The sequence below is a fragment of the Lagopus leucura genome, unplaced genomic scaffold (assembly GCF_019238085.1).
Source record: "Lagopus leucura isolate 7727_CA_CO unplaced genomic scaffold, USGS_WTPT01 Super-Scaffold_73, whole genome shotgun sequence".
Classification (NCBI taxonomy): Eukaryota; Metazoa; Chordata; class Aves; order Galliformes; family Phasianidae; genus Lagopus; species Lagopus leucura.
Window position 1 is genome coordinate 22,233,891 of NW_024962252.1, and position 16,970 is coordinate 22,250,860.

Genomic DNA, 16,970 nt, shown 5'->3' on the forward strand with positions numbered 1-16,970 from the left:
CTTTGACACAACTGCCTGAAGTCAGATTTTTAGCTCTAGCAGTTGCCTTCATGGGCATATTAAATAACCAGCAGTGCTAGAACTTCCTGTTATTTTGTACATTTTTTGTAAGTTATCATACTAGTGTGTTACTGAAGATTCGTCTTTTGTACGTTTATTTCTGCAACTGAAATTAATGTGTAGAGTCTGAGTTCGCACTCTTGAAGCACTTTTTAATTTGCTTTAAAACAGAATGCTAAGAACAGAACTTTGTAAAAGTCTCATTGATGTCCTGTAAAAAAATTGTGTGTTCTTATTGTGTTTCTGAGTGTGTGTGGGTGAACACAAGTATGCATGGTGAACATGGGAAAATACTGCTTTTTGTTATGCTTTTTTTTCATTTGTGCTGCAGCCACTTACAGTTCCTTAGGTTAGGTCAGCTAGAAGGCAGCACTTTGTCTTCTGACAAAAACACAAGGAAGAGTAATATTTTTATAATGTTAAATCAAGAGATTTTAAGAGTCATTGAACAGAGGGATTGAAAACGCGGTCTTTACTGCCCTCTGCTGGATTTTTCAGTAACTGAAACATGATATCATACTACATTAAAACATAATTTAAAATGTAGCTGTGCATAAAGGTGACCCAAATCTTGGCATTTTTAGAAGATCTGTGCAAACAGAGCATATGTACACAAGGGCACCATTTTTTCTCTTGTTAATCTTCAGTGTTTATGTGCAAATATTTCAGATATATACAACAGGAATGCAAGTGTAAAATAGTTAAGAAGTCATAGCATTCTGCTTATCAAAAATGGCATTTTTGGGCCATAGTTTTAAGATGTGCTTAGTGGAGGTGATTACAGCAGTATAAGTGTACATCTTGGGCCAGCTCAAAAAAAAGCCACCGTAAATGATAACTTCTGTGTGGTTTGACATGCCACCTTCTGATCGGTAAATACTGTGGATTATATCTGCACGTCTGTTGTCTGTCCTACCAATCATATAAACATTTCATGGTGTGTCAGATGGTTACTCACACAAGTGTCCTTTAAGGCTTCTGGTTTTTTTGTAGCCCATAAATACATGAGTAAGGCTTTGCAAAATTGCCTACCGGTATTTTTTCAAGTGTTTGTTGTATCAGTGTGAAATACTGCATTTTCAAATGAAAACGTACATATATGACATGATGAAATTCTCTTGAAATGAAAAGCGGAAAACCTAAATGTGGGTTTATGATCATAAGGTAAAAGTTAGTCGTTTAAGTCTTCCACTATAGGCATGAAAATTTCAGTTTATTCTTGTCGTTATCATTGTCATTATCATTGGTGGTGTCAACAGCTGGTGTATCTGTGGTAAGGTGTTGAGGGTGGTGCTTACAAGTCCAGAAAAGATGCTATGATGTGCCTCACCACGCATCTCCACTGGGCTCTTAGCAACAGAAGATATTTTTTAGTTGTATTGTGTGCCCAAAAAATACACACCCATCTTTTTGATCGCACTCATACATACCACCTGTATGAATGTGAAATACCATAAAAATGAATACTGAATTTAGCTGTATTTGTTATCGTACATGTTATAGAATGCAACTGGATGGGGACTTTAGTGTTGTGAAGGTTTTTGTTTTTTAAGGAAAATTTATGTGAAACTTCTTCATGCCAATTTATGTACGTTCTCAATCATCAGTGTTAACTACTGGGATGGTTTCCAGTATTATTTTTTCTGTTCTTCCTCATTCTTTGGAAACTGTTGGGAGGGGAGAACTCCCCTTTTTGGCTGCGGTATTGATGTCAGTAGTAGAATTATCTAGGTTTTGGAGTGCATGATGAAAAATAGTATAAATACATGCACGTATTCCTCTTACATCATGGCCTGTTTGTCCTGTCAGAGGGGACTGAATAGATATTTGTTGCATTTACTTTATGTGCTGTTATTAAGTCTCTAACCTAACACTTAAGTGTTTGGCTACATTAAGGAATATTTAATAGACTTAAATTTTTCCTGCATCTGATGAAAATGTGCTTATGGAGCGATCTTGAAAATTATCCATCTGTATTTTAGCATTTGCTACTGGAAAAATAACAGATTTTGATGGAAAAAAATTCCTTTAATTTCCCCTATAGCTCATTCACTAAGCCCAGTAGCAGAGAAGCAGCTATTTACACAGCTCTGTTTAAATGTAAGTGTAGTTGGAGGCCTGGAAGTCTGATAGCACTGCGTCTCTGAGTATAGCCTGAATTAATGACCTGAAAGCTTAGAGAGTGAAGCACATCTCTGATGGCCTCTTCTTCTCCAACATCAGCAAATAGCATTCATACAACCTTGTGTGCTGGTTCCTGAAATTTGCTGCCGTTGTCTTCAGTTCCATTCCTGTCATACAGAGTATGTTAGAATTTTTCCAGTAACACAGAATGTATATATGCAAGATAAGCAGATGTTTTTTAAACTGTATGTAAAAAGGCTGATCATACAATGACGCATTAAGTAAGAAATTTGTAAGTAATACTGATTTAGAAATAAATCTCTCAGCTAAATTAGTTGTGAGTAATTTCATCTAGCCCTTAGTGCACAGAGAAGGGTAAAACATTATATTAATGTGCTTTTTAAGCTTCGTACAAGATCAACAAAAAATCAAATGTACAGTGTATAATTGGAAAAGAGCAGGAATGGGAGCACTGCTTTCCTTTCCTTTCCACATTAAAAATCAGAGCTTTAAATCTTGCTATGGTGGAGGAGAACGGAATTTAGTTTTCATGGTTCCACTTTTCAATAATATATTTTTATATAGAGGGAAATTTAATTACAGACCTCCCCGTTATTTAAATGTATTCCTTAAGTTGGTTATGATAGTTATTCCTGAATGTTTTCAGTTGTTTTTGTGCATTCTAAGTGATCAGCTGTGTAAAATACGTTAAATCATATGTGTAATCCAATAATGTGGCCAAAAGTATTAAGTTTCTCCAGTATTTTTCCTAATTCTATTGACCTACTTTCTTCATCTTACTCATCACTGAAAAGGTTTTTTAAGGAGGCTAGTAAGAAATAAAAATAAGACAAAAAATCCCTTTGCTACCTCCTCCAAGATTTTCATTAGCATAAAGCACTAAGTGTAATACATCATCTTTGTAATAGTTGGAATTTTAGCTTTCCCTTTAACTATTGCTGCATCAGTAGAATGCATCCAGATAAGATTGTTATTCTTAAGTGTGAAAATCGGTGCAAGCAGTGATATTCATATCCAAATTGAATGAATATTTTACTGTGATTTCTGATAGTTATTATTTTCTAAGTATGAGTGTCGTCATAGAATAAATATATCCAAAGTACTTCACCAAACAATGTTTTTTGTAAATAACACTGATTATTTATTTCTTAAAAAGTCAAAACAATACCCTATTAAAAAAAAAAGATCCCGGAGTAAAAGAGAATCTCTTGCTAGCAATGCATTGGTTAAATGGTGTCAGTCTCTGTGCTAAGAGAGTAAGTAGCTCAGAGCAAGTGGCTGAGTTATTATCAAGATCTCAGTAGACAACACACCTACCCAAACCATTTATTAAACTCAAGAATCCCTGTATCTATTAATAATCTATTGATTGTTCATGCTTCTTTAATGTTATCCTTGGAAATGTAGATATAAAGCAAAATCTGAGAAGGTGGGCGAAGAGTCTGTAGGTGCCATACAGCATGATAAAAAGCCTTAACTTTGTACGTGCCTTACTGTAACTCGCCCACTTGGTCTGCTTGAGGTCTTTGCTCAAGGTGTTGAAAATAAATGAACATGCTTGCCTTAACGAACTTAGAAGCTGAGTCTTTTGGGTAGCAGAACAGTTTGTCCAGCTGCTTGGCAAGCTGTCAGTGGGTCTACAGAAGAGCCATGAAAATGCTCCAGAGCCATGAAAAAGCTCCAGAGGGCTGGAGCACCTCCCTATGAGGACAAGCTGAGAGAGCTGGGACTCTTCAGTCTGGGGAAGAGAAGACTGCAGGGGAACTTACAGCAGCTTTCCAGTACCTGAAGGGGTCTACAGGAAAGCTGGGGAGGAACTTTTTATAAGGATGTGTAGGATTAGGGAAAATGGCTTTAAACTGAAAGATGGTAGATTTAGACTAGATATCAGGAAGAAATGCTTTACTGTAAGAGTGGTGAGACACTGGAACAGGTTGCCTAGAGAGGTTGTGGATGCCCCCTCCCTGGAAGCATTCAGGACAAGGCTGGATGGGGCTTTGAGCAACCTGGTCTAGTGGGAGGTGTCCCTGCCTATAGCAGGGGGTTGGAAGTGGGTGATCTTAAAGGTCTCCTTCCAACCTATATTCTATATAATTCTATATGATTCATTTCTAAGATTCACTCTCCTTGTGATGTGGGATAGCTGAAGGAGAAGCGCTACTCCTTTGAACATCCTGCTTCATCTTAAAAATGTGCCTGCTCGTTGATACTTCTGTGGCTAAGTTGAAAGGAATCTCTGTAATAAGAGACAGCAAGCCTCAGAGATCTCTGTAATTAACACTAGCCAGGGAATACTACATTTTTTTAATATTCTGATTTGATTTTGGAATTTGTTTTCAGATTCTTCTAGTGCCTGTGTGATTGTAATACGATTGTTGGAATCTTTAAGATATGTATGCTAGCAATTTAGATTTTGAAAACAGAAGTAATGCTGCAAATGACAATTGAGTTTCTCTCTCTCTTACTTTATTTTGACTTTGATCATACTTACTGGTATATATATATATATATATATATATGGTTAAAAGTCAATGCAGATTTGCTCAGACAATTATGTTTAGCTTTTATCTTGCACAGAGTAGATGCTTCTAGGTAAAGCTGTGTATTTTGTGCCATCTCTGTATATTTTAATCAGCTTGTGGTCAAGTGATATGCTCACCAGCTTTGAAGGAAGCCTAACATTGATATATATGTATTAATTTTTTCCTTTACCAAATGTGGTGTGTATTTGATGTGAGCTATGGTATTACTGTGAACATGCCAAGAATATTAGGTTTAGTTATAAATTGAAAGAAAGAAAGTCACAATAGTAGTGTTTCCTCCTATTCTTGCTATATAAACTTTTTTCTCATCTATGCAGGAGGTTGCATCAACAATTTGAAAGCTATAAAGAGCAAGTAAGAAAGATAGGGGAAGAAGCCCGCCGTTACCAGGGAGAGCACAAGGATGATGCTCCAACATGTGGAATCTGTCATAAAACAAAGTTTGCAGATGGTTGTGGCCATTTATGCTCTTATTGCCGGACCAAGTTTTGTGCTCGATGTGGAGGTCGTGTCTCTCTGCGATCAAACAATGTAAGTCTTCTGATATGTATTCTTAAGAAAAAGCCTTAACATTTTCACGCTGCAGGTTGTTCACCTTAAGTTTGGCTTTTCATGCTTCATTTTACTTCAGTGTTTTATTCATCACTTCACTATGAGGTATATGTGAAGTAGAATAATGTATCTAATGTTTTTGTAGATACTCAGGTTTCGCAGAGTTAACTGAACAGATAAGAGTACATAGTGTATACTTCTACTGAATGGGGGCTCGAAGGAAATTTGTTTTGGAGAATGAAAGAAAAAACCCTTTTGTTGAGGCCAATCTCCGCATTAAGATTTTTTTTATTGAACTTACTTCAGTTCAAATTTCTTCTTTATAGAGCTTTTTGTATACATATAGGTTTCTCTTACATAAAAACAGTGCACTTTTTGGTTAGGAAGAAGTCTTCCTTACCACAAAGAAAGTTTTGTAAATTTATTTAAAATTTATTTCAAAAGTAAAACTATAGATTGATCTGGATCAGATACCCTACTTTCGGACAGGTGAGATAAATCTTTGCCTCCCCACAAAATGGAAGTGTTTGCCCACATGCCCTGTTAGGGCAGTTCTTATGAAGAACTGGTCAGTTACCTGTCTGTGACTGGAAGGATCTGTATTTGGAAGTGCACTGTTCAGAGATTGCTTTTGGCTGATCATCCAGTGTGTTTCAGAACATTTTACAAATACTCTTTTTACTGCACATGATTTTGTTGACTATCATGAGATGATGATTTTCAAATACGGCCTTAAGATGCTGATATTTTGTATGTGAAATTTTACTCCTTCCCATCAATGCAAATTCAGTTAAAAGTGGCCATCAGTTCTATTTCAGATAAACACGTCCACAGTAGAATTAGTTTGTGGCCTTTTCATCTTCTTTGTTCTAAAACTCAACAGAAAAGGGTTTCTGAAATTTGATATAAAACAAACAAACAAAAACCCTTAGAAAAATACCCATTTCTCGTTATTTTGGAAATTCTCCATAGCCCTCGTGTACCTGTGAGTACAATACATTGAATTCTTTTTCTGAAAAAATGATGTAGGTGTCTTGGGCAGAAATTTTCATACATTCGTTTTTTAAGGTAAATGGATGCATTATGTTGTGTCACCTGCAGGTGGTATCACTAGAGCAAGTCTGTGAAAATACAGTTCACTTGGATGTGTTTGGCTGTACTATTAATGGAAGTGCATATAACGCAGTTTGTATTTACTCAGAAAGAAACTGAATATATATTATTTGTTTTTCACCTACTGTTCTGAGTCACAGAAATGGAAATGGAAAGTTTCCATTTGTTTGTAACTTATTTTTCATTTGTTCATGGTTCTGTGGGTTAGGGTGGGAAAACATTTTCTACACATGCAGTAGTGTGACATTTTTATTTAAAGCTTTTTTTTTTTGCTTGTTTTACATTCTTAGCTCTTTGTAAAGAGTTACTAGAATTGCATTTATTTGAAATCTGCTTGTTAATACTTGCCTATTTTATTCTTTTTCTCTTCTTTCTTTCTTTTTTTTTTTTTTTCTGCTTCCTTGGATGCTTTCCCAAAGGAGGACAAAGTGGTTAGAATCCATGCTTTTTATCATTTATTATTATAATGTTGTTAGTTAACTGGGAAACATATTATGTAAAAAATGATCAGAAGGGGAGGGAGGAAGCACAGAAAACCTAACAACCAGGCCTCTCCTATCCCTTAGGTGAACAAACCCTTCAAAGTTAGCTCAGCAAGAAACCCAAGGGTGTTGATTTACATTAGGATGATGTAAGGAATTAATTAGAAATTCAGGATTCTTAATAGTCTGAAAAATAGAGAAGGTAATAAAATATATTAACTTTTAATTTCATAAAAACGACTTTTGCTAATAATGTGACTTTTTGCTTGCAAAGTCCTTCCATCAGCTTCAGGAAATCTAAAGTAATTGAAATGTAACTTTACACTGATTTATGTAGTTTGTTGTGTTTCACTTCTGGCTGCAGCAAAAATTCAGGGAAGTCATCTTTCTGATTTTTATGAAGTAGTTTGCCTAGGCAAAGGATAACTTATCCTTTAGAATTTGTGCATAGATATAGTGAGCAACATGGAGTGAATCTTTTGAGACTGTGCAGCTACTATTTTGGGAAACTGTAAAGCTTCCTTGGGATCAAATAGTGATGTATTCTGTTGGCCCTGCAATGTAGTGGGGTTTTTTTTGGTTGGTTTTTTGTTTTTGTTTTTTTTTTTTTCATAAGCAGTTGTATTCTTGGAACACGATTTTTGTTTTGGTTACTATGAAATATAACTTGATAAACCTTCATTGTACTTTTTAATGTGTGATTCTCTGAACAAAGTGCTGAAATAATACAGGACTTTTCCAGTTTATTTATCTAAGGATTAGATTAGGATAGCATGAGAAGTGCCATCTTGTTATTGATGAAGCAGTGCATCATTGATGAATCCACTGGGGTGCACTGGAAGAATAGTGCACTTGTGACAAGAAACAGCAAAGTTCTTAAATGCTGAAAGTGCCTCTTCAGTAAAGTGTAACTGCATAGATTTTGGAGAACAATCCAGCTGAACTCCACCTGACCTGCTTATGTGATTGAGAAATCCTTCACACCTCAGTTTTGAACAAAACTTTGCTGCATAGTTAGAGCTGTGGTAGTGTGCACATGCATTAGAGATTGCATCTTTGATGATAATGTCATTTAGATTCCAGAAAACAGACTTCACTACGCTGAAGTGCTCTGAAGAAATATGTACTGAAGACATACTTGACTTCTTTAGATTGTCCAAAATTCAATTAAAGATATCCTTGGTTGCACTTGCCTTGATTTAGGTTTTGCTGTGTTGAACTTCAAGATTCCCCGTGCTGAGAAAATGCCACAGCGACATAGAAGGCTATGTCCTTTTGTCCTCATGGTGAAGATGAACCACATCCCTTTAACAGCTGAAAAGTCATGGTAGTCAGAGGGAGAATATCTAATAATTAGTCCTAATTGTGTGAGGAACAGAGACACCTTTTTTTTACAAAGTACAATTGCTTAAGCCATGTCTGTCTCTGAAAGCTAACAGACCACGTGATATGAATTAATTAAAAAACATGATTACATACCTGAAATAATGTCTCTTACAAGCAAGGCAATTTGTATAATTTATACAGGGCCACACCAGAAAAATATCTTTTTTCTTAATTTCTTTTCACTGGCTTGACATACCTGACCAGCATACATGCAGAGACAACCTCCTTTTTAATCTAATGAGTCTAATGATGGTAAAGACTTTTTCAATATGTTTAGATGTTCCTACAAGTTTTGAGTTCATCACTTGGAAAGGACAGAGAAATCAGGAAAAATCAAGCATGGTCCTAGATTTCAGGTATTTCCCTTAGTGCTGAAGTTTTAAACCACATTGGTAGTTTTAATGAGATCTCACCTGATGTTGTGTATTATGTGTTACCTGTCTGATAAATTCAAGATGTGGCAGGCACAAAGGATGATAAAAGAATTGTAGAATTCATCATATGGAAGAGGACTACAGAGAGATCAGAGGGACAAAAAGTAGGGAAACTGTAGTTAATGCTTAGAAATACAATGTTTTAAAAATAAGAACAACAGTTAATCTAAAGAACAGTGAATACATAAGAGCAAGTAGATGTAAGTTGTCCGTAAGTGCTTTTGGAAAGAGATTTTCACCATCACTAAAGATTTCAGAAAGTAATTTATTGGAAGGAAAACCAGCCAATAAAATTGTAAAGGTTGAATTTGATAAGTTTAAGAAAGAATTTGTGATTTGATTGCTTCTGACTGTAAGATAAGTAAGAGGTCCCATGCAGCTGTCATCTTTTGCTAAGATTGTTTTAAAGTTGTTTAGAGGTGACAAAATGCTTCATGGGAAACTACAAAGGTGGCTTCCCTTTGAAGCCATTCTTTACCTTTTCAAGAAAATGCCAAATGTATACCAAAGGCTGTTTCACAAATATATTGCGAAACTTAATATATATTCTCCCTCTTTAAAACAGTAAAGTACATCCCAAAACGTTCATCTTTTGTAATGGGAATTGGTCAATAACCTAGGCTTAAGGGAATTCGGTGACTCATGCATTTACAAAATTACTTGGCAATAATTGGTACAACCTAGTAGCTAATGAGGCACGTACCTTTCAGTGATTCTTACTATAGTATGTTGAAATGCATTATTAAGTATGTATCATTAGCTCTTCCGTGTCCTTTGAGTATGGCTAGCTCTTCATACTACTGACCTGTGCCTGCTTATCTCTCCATGTGATTTCGGGCGGATGGTATTAAATGGACACGTTGTCAGATAGGGGGACTGCTATCTAGTTTAAACCTGGCTTAGGTACAGCTGTGTGGTGAGAATATTCGTGGTGTTAATGACGCTAATAATAATATCAGTGGTGACTGAGCTCACTCAAAACACTTGGTGATTATGAATTATGAATTACAAGTGTTTTCCTCTATTATTGAAAAATGATGTTGTGCTATGGCAGCCTATTTCACCACATGTGCACTGAAAATTTGTGTATGCTTTTTAAGAAAGCAGACTATTAGTAAGAGGATTTTATGAGTAAGCCTTTTTGAAGGAAGTGATGTATGTAGGTGCTCAGTGAAAATCAGGCTGGACTGACTTTTTCTAATTTGATGGATCACATTCTAGGTTTTGTTAGTTCCTTATTGGGTCAATGGTTTAGCTCTGGATACTTGTGTTTCTGCTATATTTGCTATTTGGCAATTTAATTGCCAAAATAGTGGTGGGTTTGTTAATGCTATTATTTCCTTTTTATTTACTGTTCTCTCTGATGTGATCTACCAATATAAGTAGTCCTAGGACAGTGGAGAAGCAATAGAACACCTGGCCAGCATTTCTTTGCCTATTTTGCTCCACCCCCTCAACATCCTGGCTGCTGTTGCTTGTTCCTTTCTTTACTGCAATTGTAGCAGAGCACCGCATTGCGAAAGCCACCTGATAATGTGACCTTCTTTGCACTGCTCCCCTAAAAGCTTTGACCTGATACTTGCTTGTAGAAAGGTGTGTTTCCTTTGCAGACAGATGAAAGAAACTCTGAGACTCTCTCAGAGTCTCTGAAAAGGAAAGAAACTCTGTTTCTTTTTCTTTATGGATAAGGAGATATATTGTAGGATGCAAAAGTAGCCATGAATAAGTGAATACAGTTTCTTCAAACTAAAATTGTAGTATTTTGTTGTGGGTGTTTTGAACTAACTGATGTTTTTAGAACATAAATAGAATTAAGTGGTAGACCAATGCTTCAGCTTAAGCTATGTGCTTATCCCTAGCAACCTGCCATTGTACAGACTTCATTCAGACTGTGATTTTTGTTCTGATTTATAGTGAAAAGAATTCGGAACAAATGATGAAAAATAGATTTATTACTGCTTTCCTTTGTTTTTCAGAAATGTAGAGCAAAACACTTTGCTTACTTATTCTCCTGTTTATATACAAGAATGACTGGGAGGAGATCAGGATGTAAAATACATTATGGATAGATGAGAACTAATTTAACTGGACTTAAGTGTATGTGATAGCAGAAAGTGATGGTGATTGTCAGTACTGTGAAATATCAGAACTTTATGTTTCAGATCTAGGTTACACTGAAATTATGTTCACTTTAGTATAATGCCAGTGAATTACACTGAAAGACAGACAACTTGGATACACTTCCATAATTGTGTGTCAGGTGTTTTTAAAGACTGTTTATCGTTCAGTTCTGTTGAAGTATGTTTAAAAACTGCTTACATAATGGCTGGTAATTTAAGTCTTAACAGCTTGAATGCGTATGCCATGAAGTTCAGCTGTGTATTGATGGTTTTTACAGAAAGTCGTTAAAACTGTCAGAGCAAAATGACTGGATTGTCAGGAATGTTTTACATTTCCTTTCATGGAACTGTTATACCAAATTATGTCCTTTAAAAGGATAATGTATGTAAGTTCTCAATAATACAGATGTAGCGCTAGAAAAGTTGCCTCAGGAGGTAAAAATTTTGTGGCAAATTGGAAAGTGGTAGTGGATAAATTCTATCTCTGTATCACCTAGTGTAATCTGTCTCCAAAAAAATTTGAGATTGTGTGGAAATTTGAGATGTGTCAGGGAAGAATCATTGCTTTTCAGTAATCACTACTGCTTTCAGCAGATGAGGAGGGAGGGGGAAAGGAGAGCCGTTCAGTAAGCTGAGGCATTCTAGCTCAAGTAAAATGCAGAGCTCTTTCTTTTCCTCTCCTTTTTGGCAAAACTTAGTTCACTGTCAAACAAAACATCATTATCATTAATTTTCATATAAATCCTTAAAGTTAGCTTGTTCTTCACCAAGTTTGCTGAAGCAACCATGTTCAACTGACAGTTTGCCCATTTTTCAGTGTCTACCTAGCAAAAATGATTGCTTACTTCTTGTGCATGGGAGGAAAAAAAAAAAAGCAGGCTCTGCTCTCAAGAGTTCTTTATAAATGCTTTGACTGCACAAGAGTCACTGGACTGCTGTTCTTCTTATCACTTTAATGCAGTATTGAACCAATAACTTCTGTCTTGTACTTGTTGCTGTACCCAGGCTCTGTTTCCCTGTTAGCCAAACTCAAGCAGCCTACTTTTCTACTGCTGATGGCCAAGGAAAAATATCACTGATGTAACCTTGGTTCTTAATCTATGATTAAGGGTTGCTGAGTCTTTTATTGCTATTTTTGCTGTTAGCATGCAAGCTACATCATAGGGTGATCTGTGGAGACACCACTTCAGTGATGCTGGAAACCTCATGTAGTACAATGGAGGCTAAATTAAAAAAATAGCAAAATCCACACTTTCAGTTCCCTGCAGCGTTAATACCAAACTGGTTTTTCTTTTTTTTTTTTTTTTTTTTTTTTTTGCTTTGTATTTTAAGTACCTTTGTTTCAGGTTATCTGATTCAAGATAAAGAATATGGGGAATTATATTTTGCTTTTTTTTTTTTTTTAGTTAAGAAAAAGTCAGCAATACTTTTGATTGTAGTCATTCCCACTGCAAAAGTTTCTGTTAAAGAAATTAAATATTGATAAGATCCCAAAAGTCAATAAAGCTTTTTAAAAAAATTTATATCACCTCTTCTTATGTATGCATAAGCATATATTGTGTAGACTTCTCTATGTTGCATATGTCATATATGAATATATGTGCATAACCCTGGTGTATATACACTAATACAGGGATTACAGCTCTCATGAAACATCTTAGTGACTTTTAAAAGCTGCGTATCATTCAAGGTAATTAAATCAATTAAATAATCATTATTTATATTTCAACTTATTTTTATGGAAAAAAAAGAAATTCAATGCCTGCATTTTGCTTTGTGTCTTCAGTCAAATAAGAAGGGAATGTTTTTGTTGCTTTTTCATTCTTTTCCCAGGCTGATGCTATTTTCCTAGCTGTGTATTATTTAATATAAGTAGAGGGTTAAAAGAACCCTTATTTTTAAAAAATATATTCTTAAGGATTATTAAAATTTAAAAATATGATAGTATGAACCTCTGTTTTCGAATGCTTTTCCATAGGAATTTGAAATTCTTTGACCTGTGACTAAAATAAGATCTTGGTTTTTCTTGATTTCCTTTTATTGCAAGAGGAGATGTCCTTTTTATTATGTTACTGCATAATAGTAATTGTTCACTGTGGTCTTGCATCACTTGATCCAAGAAATTTCAAAAGTTTTAGGGAAATATGATATTAGGGATTTGAGAAATAATTGTATTTCAAAAATGCAGGAACATAGAGTTTTATTCACTTATCTGACAGAAAATATAGTGAATCATTTCCCTAAGTTTCTGTAAATAAAATGGCTTAAGGGGGTTGTGTAAAGGGAAATATCTTAGTTAATTAGTTTCAACTGCAGATAAATACTGAAAAGAAGGGGACACATATTCTAGTAACTGCCATCCAAGATGGGATTTCCTGCATGTGTTGTTCTTTAGGTAAGAGGATGAAGAAAGTAGAAAATATTAACAGTGAAACACAGTATGAAGTCATGAGAAGAGTCTGTTTCTGTTTGATGTGTTCATATACATTAAAACAATCAACACTATACTAAGAACTGTAACTTTATAATAAATTCTGATCCTTATCTATTCAGTGCACTGCAGTTTTGAAAACAATCAAATATGAACTTACAGATTTGATGTGACAGTGTAGGTATGTGTGGTCTAATCTAAATGGGAATTGCCTGGTATGAAACAGACACAATTCTGATCATCGTCTATCAACATTTTTACACATACATATAATTTCATAAAATTAGGATAAAAGAATCAGACAGATAATGCAAAAGTGATGTGTTCATATGCATTAAATCAATTTTCTTTTTAATTTTTATTGCATCTATTTATGAATTATAGCAGATAGAAAATATATTAACAGCATTTCATTGCTTTTTTTTGCTTGTGATTGTGCCATCAGAAAGATTTGCAGATACCCATAATAGTAGTGACACATAGAATTGCAATTCTGATTTTAAATAGTGCATTTCTCTTTTAGTGGGTGATTTCCTGTAATGGGAACATTTTAAAAACAATTTTTTATTGCTGACTCATTATTAAGACTCAGTAAGTTCTGAGATTTACTTTGAAAATAAATATTTAAAGCTTACACAGCCAATAATTCAGAGTTATGTCTCATACTGCTGTATTTGGGAATAAGGCTGGATATTGCTGACAGATATCTGTGTAGATGATTTTGAACATTAGAAAAATAAGGTTAGTTATTTGGGAATATGGCCAGCCCATCAGTTCTTTTTCAACCAAGGTAATCTCAGTAGATCTCAGTAGATCTTTACTGTTGGAGGTGGTCACCATTTTAGCTTAGTTGTTGAGTGTACTGACTTCTGCTTTATAAGAATTGCATGGGATCACTTTCAAAGTACTGCCACCTCAGGAACCTGTTTCTCTTCTGGTTTTCTGCTCCTCCAGTTGTTTGCTCAATTCAGTATGTTTCTATGTCAATAGAAAACAAATGTCATCCTTAAGTTCATGAAAAACAGTGCATAGCAAACTGTAATTTCAACTGAGTGGTCACCAGACTTGTTTGGAAATGTTACTGCCTCCCTTCAGCACATTGTGGACATTTAATTGTCTGAATTTTTCCCAGTGTACTACTTTTCCATGTCCTTTAGTTCATGCATGAATGAAATTTATGAAATATATTTATTATTACCTTTTGATAACAAGACAAATCTGATCTTGTTAATAAGACTCTTAGCTTTCTGGTATCTCATAGTCCAAAATTGCTGTGCTTTTTCATAGCCATATGAGACTTGCATTCATTATTATTTCTGAATTTAGTTTGCTATATTGCACTTCAAGCAAACAATATGCCTTGTAGGTATTGTGGAAAATATTTACTGTGTTTCTGTTATTTTAATTTTTGTAATAGAATAATGTGTTGGTTGTCAGCCATGCAGGAGTGGTTGGCATCTGAGATTTCTAAAACACTACACACTATGTCTAATAAATATAGCATTATCCTCTCTGTTGTGGAATAAAGAGCTAAGGAGGTAATGCACGGTAACAAACAGAAAAACAAGCAAAAAGATGTGGAGAAAGTATATTCATAACATTTGCTCTAACATTTAAAGTAGTAAAATACATTTAAATACATTAAAATAAATTTAGCTGTCTCAATTGTGCTGTAGGTGATCTTTTTTCCATACTGAATCTCAGTGTGTGGAGGCATCATCTCTGAGGATAAAACCAAGGAGCTGGGATAAAAGAGATGGCTAATCCAGAGACCGCAAACTGTGAATGACATAAGTAACTTTAATTGCTCCACATCTAGCTTCTCTGAAATTGACCTTGTATGTATTTGATAAGTTCATTTTGTCAGGTAGATTTATAGCTCTGAAGTTAGAGTACAATGTGAAAGCCAGCATGTTCTTGCTGAGCAAGGATGGGGTGAGCCCATGCTCTCTTTCTGACTGTGCATTTGTCCAGTGATTCTAGTCACTGGAAATTACTTCATGTTGTCCAATGCTTTGAAAATAGACATCAAAGTGCCTTTTTTATCACTGACAAGCACTGGTGATGGCCGTGCCTGTGCTTTGTCAGCTTGTTACTATACTTCTCATCTGTTCCTCGTGTCTGAGGAAGGCTGTTGATCAAGAGATGGACTTCTGGCAGTCAGAATCCTTTCACATTCACAATATTGAGCATCTTATTGAATGCTTCACAGAAATGTACCCCAAATTCACACTTTTATGCATGTGGGCCATAGATGCAGTTCCACTAATTGGCAAATCAAGGGATATTGTTTTGGTGTTCTATCACACAGCTTCTGCTGGGATGGAGAAAAAATTGGGCAGTGTAAATCTACATGGTGACTGAATGCATTCAGTTGGGGCTGTCCAGGAGCATGGCATGGAATTGGCTGCAGGCCTCAGCATGGTTGGAAAGTGAGGAGATGCAGTCAAGCAATGGAGACAGGCAAAGAATGATTGTGCAGAAGTGATTTTATAGAAGTTTTTGATAACTGAATATAAGCAAAATTAATAAAATTAATTCTGGTGTTATTTTGTCATCCCAGAAACATAGAGATATTTTGATTAAAAAGAGATCTTGCTGCAAAGAGACATTTGATTAGATTATGACCTGTTAAACATTATGAGAAATTGACAAATAGCAGAAAAATCTTCCAGAGAACAAAGTGATTATGAGGACTAGATGTAATCTCTGCTCTCCTGCTCTCTCTTTCTCTCTCTCTTTTTTATTTGTTTATTATAAATAACGTTAATCCTCATCCAGGATTAAAATTCAGTGTAATTTTAGCAGTGCTGTGTCCTAGATAAAGATACTTCCTGTCTGTGATTTTGTATCTTTTATACCTTTTGGATTCTGGAGCATTTTATTTCATTTATATTCATTTAAGATTTTACTTAACAGATGGCTACTTCCATCTGTGTATCTTCAATACTGCAATTAGTGAGGGATAGTTTGTCATGCATATACCTTAGGTTTATAAATATAGTATATGAATTTGAGGATAGTAATAATAGTTACAGAGAAATTTTCTGCAACATTATGCAGAGTTCTTGGATGCATTTACATTTCATTTTTCCCTTGAAGATAAATAAGCTTCTTCCCAAAGCTGCTATATAAAACATTATAAAATATTTGTTGCTGGTTGTTTAATGACCAGTAAGAGATTAAGTGAAAATCTGAACAAAGTGTTATCTGCATTGATTTAAGGAGGAAATAACACCAAATAATTTTTAAATCTAGGTAGAGATTTCTAAGGAGCTGCAAGTTACTTAGTCTGAGATTTAATCACTTTCTGTGCAACTTCTGTATGCAGGATAAAACACATCAATTAATTTCCAACATGTTCACAGACAGCTTTGGAGTTAAATGTTATTTTATCAACAATTTATTACAACATATATGTAGGTCACTCTGAAAGTAGTACCTCCTATTTATTTCCGTAGAAACTACAACAGATGCAAAGATCACAGTAACACAGTTTGATAGAGCAAATTCTCAGCTACAGAATGCTATTTTTCAATATCTCTGTTAGGCAGTTTGCAGAGATGAGCTGATTGAAATGCCCTTCATTTCATGGTGCAACATCTGTGCATGGCCATCCAGAATGCATCTTGTCTTTTACATTGCTGTCACTGCTGCTGAGACGCACCACCCACTGCCTCACTGTCTCACATCCACTGTTTGAC

General features: G+C 35.1%; 2 protein-coding genes across 2 annotated transcripts in view; both read left to right on the forward strand.

Moving 5' to 3' along the window:
• The window catches only part of LOC122191905 (regulating synaptic membrane exocytosis protein 1-like), a 106,319-nt gene extending 99,439 nt beyond the window's left edge, over nucleotides 1–6,880 (forward strand). The window contains exons 2-3 of the mRNA XM_042892313.1: nucleotides 5,066–5,279; nucleotides 6,833–6,880. Coding sequence (XP_042748247.1) covers nucleotides 5,066–5,279; nucleotides 6,833–6,880 — 262 coding nt within the window. The remainder of the gene's footprint in view (nucleotides 1–5,065; nucleotides 5,280–6,832) is intronic.
• The window catches only part of RIMS1 (regulating synaptic membrane exocytosis 1), a 184,833-nt gene continuing 173,111 nt past the window's right edge, over nucleotides 5,249–16,970 (forward strand). Inside the window, exon 1 of the mRNA XM_042879863.1 lies at nucleotides 5,249–5,279. The gene's annotated coding sequence lies outside the window, so the exon portion shown is untranslated. The remainder of the gene's footprint in view (nucleotides 5,280–16,970) is intronic.